Source organism: Quercus lobata, chromosome 7 (assembly GCF_001633185.2).
Source record: "Quercus lobata isolate SW786 chromosome 7, ValleyOak3.0 Primary Assembly, whole genome shotgun sequence".
In the NCBI taxonomy this organism is placed as follows: domain Eukaryota; kingdom Viridiplantae; phylum Streptophyta; class Magnoliopsida; order Fagales; family Fagaceae; genus Quercus; species Quercus lobata.
The window spans coordinates 21,242,154-21,247,579 of record NC_044910.1 but is presented as its reverse complement, the minus strand read 5'-3'; the positions used below and the strand labels follow the sequence as shown (position 1 = coordinate 21,247,579).

The 5,426-nt window shown below is 37.8% G+C and overlaps 1 protein-coding gene across 1 annotated transcript; it reads right to left on the bottom strand.

Annotated features, from left to right (window-relative positions):
* Window positions 1–516: 516 nt before the first annotated feature.
* LOC115952910 (zinc finger CCCH domain-containing protein 30) lies at window positions 517–4,753 on the bottom strand. The gene is made up of 2 exons (XM_031070258.1): window positions 4,457–4,753; window positions 517–3,323 (listed from the first exon to the last, which is right to left on the bottom strand). Exon 2 carries the CDS (start codon window positions 3,213–3,215, stop codon window positions 1,110–1,112), a length of 2,106 nt encoding a protein of 701 aa, XP_030926118.1. The 5' UTR covers window positions 3,216–3,323; window positions 4,457–4,753; the 3' UTR covers window positions 517–1,109.
* Window positions 4,754–5,426: the final 673 nt, after the last annotated feature.

Here is a 5,426-nt window from a genome sequence, read left to right as displayed (position 1 = left end):
ATGAAGCAATTGATTTCTTAGAAGTGAGGTTAGAAAATGACCATCACACAAAAAGAGACGTACATTTTATCCTAATATTTATCGTCACAATCCGATCCAATATATAGGGGTAGGATCTAATCTAATAATGAAAGCATTCCCCATTCGCAACCCTCCACTTTCCACTTTCCACAATCCTCAACCCCCACTAAATGGATTTGGAATCCACATATGCATGAGGTCCCAGGCCATCCTGATAACCCACTAATCAAAAACCACTTCCAGCATAAAATAGAGAGGGATTAAGAAAGTGAAACCAAAGCAAAAAGGAAACAAAAAGCAACTATATGCAAACATATAAAAAAAAAGAGGAAAAGTTTTGTTGCATATGTTTATGCAGCAATTGATGTATACAAGATGCGGCAGCAAAAAGAGAGTGACAAGAGTCTACGGATCTACCTAATCATGTGTATTACACATGATACTTGAACATATGCAGCAAAACCTTTCCCAAAAATAATGAAAAAAATATTGCAATAACAATAGAATTTTATCTGAATCTTGCATCATTATAGGATCATAATCTCCATAAGTCTATTTGTTCCCATCTAGTGGAAACAACATTATTGTTTCCAAATTACATCAGAAACATCTTGCTTTCATCCCCCAAAATTGGACCAGACCCAAAACATTACTCTACAAAAGAGATCTTCATGACCCTCTTACTTTTTCCTAGAGGTGATAATGAATAAAGGGAATAGGCATGAACATAGGATATGAGTTTCATTCTAATAGAACATGGTGCTCTTCATGGGAAAAGGACAAAAAAAAAAAAAAACAATATAGACCTAAAAATTGAAAATAATGGAAGCCAAAAAAACACCTAGCCTGGGTTCTTGTTTCTGAATATAACCCAGAGGGTTTCTCACCCTATCTAACTTACTGTTGTAATAAATAGTGAATAAATCTTCTTTAATTTTCTGTTCTTTTTTTCTCAAACATCTCCCCTGCTTTCTTCCTTTGTTACTGTTACCTTCTCACACTCACCGCCAACAAAATCTGGAAAAGGCATATGTTATTTACCAAAACCTTTTTGTTGTTAATTACCTCGGGGCTCAGTGAAAATGATTTCAATTCTGCTGAGCCACAAGTTGATCAAGCTGCATTTGTTCGAGCCATGCTCCCAACACAGCATGATCAACCGATTCAATTTGGGAGTTCATATTCGAACCCTCACTGGATGATGCAGTAGCTGCAGCACTAGAAACAGGTGTTGCTAGCTTTTCTTTAATATCAGTTGGAGATTCTTTGACAAGTGACTGAACCCATGACAGATCAGGCTCCTCTCCATTGTTCCCAAGCTCAAATGAAGATGACCTACGGTGCTTACCCAATTCATCTGTACTAACAGCCCAATCTGGCTTCCCATTGGAAGATCCCCATTTGGACCAAGAATTTACAGGGGATCCAACAATTGAAGCAGAGTTGGAGCCAAGTTCCCGTGAGCTGAGGCTGCGGAACTGTTGCTGCTTGTCCCGTTGAGCTAACATGGACATTCGAGAGCTCATTGGGGAGATAGGTTCCACGTTTCGGGGAGACATCCTCCCTGATGATGGAACCCCAAAAGATGCCTGCAATAAAGGGTGATCAACATTTTTAGGGGAGAAGCTTGTATTGATTGGTGATAACATGCTCTGCTGCTGCTGCTGAAATTGATTGAGAACTGCTGATTTGTGTGTCGGGGAGAAAACAGCTGATCCCAATGCTTGATCAGAATAGCGAGGAGATAAGCTCTCAGAAGAAAATAGATCATCAAGATTTGAAGGAGTTAGGGATTTAAACCGACCAGAACGGTTCAAAGAATTAGAACTCATAGATGGTTGAGAGAGGCAAGATAACTCATTTATGAGCTGCTGTTGCTGCACATCAAAATCTATATCAAAGTCCTCTGCCGGAATGTCTCTTGCATTAAGGGAAGATCTCAATCGACTTGACTGAAAATTGCTTCCTGGTAGATGCAAAGCCGGAACATTTGGTTGGGGCCAACCTGAGTGTGACATGCCATTAGCAGACGGAGACATGGGTGGAGTGAATGCTGATGGAGACATGACAGATACTGATGAAGGGGAGCCTGGTAGGAGGCTCATGGCTGCAGCAAAATCCATGGCAGTAGCACCAGAAGTACTTGAGCGAGGAGAGGGAACAGCAGAACCAGTAGAGACATATAATGGCCGGAGTTCCTCAGCAGTGTGGGCAAAAAAGCAGACCCTCCTCGCACAACTGGTACCATCCTTGCAAAGCCTGGTTCGATATTGCGCAGGGTGTAGCCAGCACTCAAAAACACCATGAGCATATTCACACATATCTCCGCGTCTACAAGCCCCCTTGCGGAAATCAGGACATGGGACACAGCTGTAATGGAACTTCCTTGGATCCCTTCTTCGAGCATTTTCCCCTGGATGAACAAATGGGCACTCGGTCCAATCATGAGAGTAGGCACGTGAACAAGGCCGCACCTTGAATGAATACATTCGAAATTCATCAGTTGAATAGATGCTATTCTTGATATCTGGGAGGGATGGGTCAACAGGGTATTCTTTCTTCTCTGATGCAGAAGAAATGGAGTAATCACTGAACTTCATCTTTGTTGGTGAAGAAATAAAATCTGAAGCAGATGGGGACCCATTATCCGGCGAAGATGAAAGAGGTGAAGAATTCATACTCAAAGTGCCTGTTAAGACTGTCAGATTGTGTTCAACACAGGGCCCATTAGTTGTAAGGAGTTCTCTAAGACTCAATTTGACATCTTGGAGCTTTGGTGGTACAACAATTAAATCAACAGGACGATGACCATTTGCATCTACCAAATTTGGATCAGCTCCTGACACTAAAAGCAATTTCACAGCATCGACGGCATTAACAGCCCCACCAGAAGCAGCACAGTGAAGGGCAGTGCTTTTATCATGACCACAGGGCCGATTGACATCTGCGTCAGACAAAGATAGTATCAGCTTCATAACATCAATGCTGCCATATGTAGCAGCAACCATCAAAGGTGTTCTATGCTCATTAACCATCTGCTTTGAGCCCTTCTTACGGCCATACCATAGGCCAACCTCATCAATACCAGAAGGATCATGCTCAATCAATCTTTTGAAGCCCTCAATGTCATTGTTAGCAGCAAGATCAAGCAAACTAGCAAAAGTATCTTCCGTTTCAACAGTCAAGTGGTTCATGTCTAAGTTAGAGGGTCTAGTTTACTCAATGGAAACAATAGCTGAAGTCGAGACACTATGGGCTTTAACCGCTCTGATCTACAGCACATACTTTCATTTGCAAGACATCTATGAAAAAAAAAACAACAACAAATAATAGTCAGATTTTGAGCAATCATTAATTCAGTACAATAAGCTTAAAAACTTAATAAAATTATCCACAAATGAAAATCCCCAACAAAAACTACTTGGAAGCACTTCTTCAAAAAATGATAGCTGTAAAAATTTTTGATCAGGGTCATAATAAACCAACAAAGAAAGTGTTGGGTATGTCACAATTTCTAAAAGGGTACAAGGACAATATGCAGAAAATAGTCCTTAAATACAAAAACAAGTTACAATTTAGAAGAAAGGGACTCCATAGGTAAACTCAATACTAATTTTGGACAATGAAAAAGAATCTTATCAAATTTGGAGGTTTCTAAGACATAATAAGCAAATCAAATTCTTGTGTTAGAGAATCCAGGAAACGTATAGATTATGATTTCAATTTCCTATCTTAAAATCCAAACTCATGCTACACTTCATTTTCAACGGACCCATATAGCAGACACTAAACAAGGTAAATTAAACTACCTTGGTGTGTTGGTTATTGGGTAATCAATAACATAGTTTTTTATTTTATTTATAACAGGATAAATGATAAGCATGAATTCAAAAGAAAGATCACAAGCGAAAACACAACATAAGTTTTTTAGTTTAAAAAAAATATATATATACTAGGGTTTTTCATTGGATCCTAAATACTTTATAGCATCACTCCCTAGTTTCTCAGCAACCAAGCAAAGCTTAAAGAAAAGTAAAGACTTAAAAAGGCTAAAAACAAAATAACCAAAGTGTTATACAAGGTGAGTTTGAGAGAAAGAAACAATCGCCGTAACAATCGTCTTACAAATATTTTTACTAAAAAATTAAAAAAACAAAAGGCATGGAATAATAAATAATCACAATCATAGCAAGTGAACATAATTATCATATGGATTTTGAAGCAGCATAGCAGGATCAGAAAGTGTGATTGAAACTAAATCTTTGTTTATTTTAAGACAAAACATGAAAACTACTGAATCTACTACTACTACTACTACTACAACTACATGTGATCATCAAAGAGACAAAGACAGAAGATCAAGGTTGAGAAACATCAAGCGAAGTCAAAAAGCAATCTACGACTGAAAAGAGGTTCTGTTCACAGAGAATCTTACCAGTTCTTTTGTGTTTTTTTTTTTTTTGGGTTGATGGGTTTGAACTATGAAACTAAGGCAAGTCCCGTTCAGTTGAGTTGTTAAGCAGATCTAAGAGCTTCCTTCAATACCGAGTGATAAGTGGTTTGAAGCAGAATTTTATCGGACAGTGAGAGAGAGAGAGAGAGAGAGAGAGAGAGAGAGAGAGAGAGTTGTAAAAAAGCACAAAGTGAAACAATGAGGAGAGAGTTCTTCTTGTTCTTCTCCTTCTTTCTTCTACAATTCCTATGTTATGTTCTACTTTGCTTTCTCATGAAAAACAATAAAATAATATTTATCATTTTATTTTATTAAAAAAATAAATTAAATTACTTTTTTAATTATATACACATTTTTGGGGTTTGATATGATCGCCTATCCAATAGTACTAACCAGAGATTTTTCACAAAGGCAAAAACGCACTAAGGAGTAGCTTGGATATTCTCGTCGTGTACCCATCTGTCCTTTTTCAATACCCAATAGTCTATTGCCACGTAATAAAACAATGGGTAGATAGGTCATTCTGACATATGTGTTTGGATAGACACGCTATTGTACGATAACGTGGCGCATAATCATTGGAGAATTGTTGGTTTAGTATTATTGATAGGAACTAGACGAATGGAATGGTGTTGTAATAATTTTACTCTGTCTTCGGGTCAAATTATGCGGAAATTCACTACTCATGAAATGTTAAATTTCGAAAGGGTAATAATCAGCTGTGTATTCATTATAAGTACAACCCCATCCATACTCTTTGTTAAAACAATATTAGACCCAATGTCACCTCCAATTTCGCATCCTGAAGTGGTGGGCTACTGGACTCTGGGTGGTGAACACTTTGTTAATTACACGACCATCCATCATTTTTTATTTATTACTTGACTGATTAAATTAACAAATTATAAAATTGGGTATGAAAAAAAATGGGTCCTAAATATTAAATTCTTAT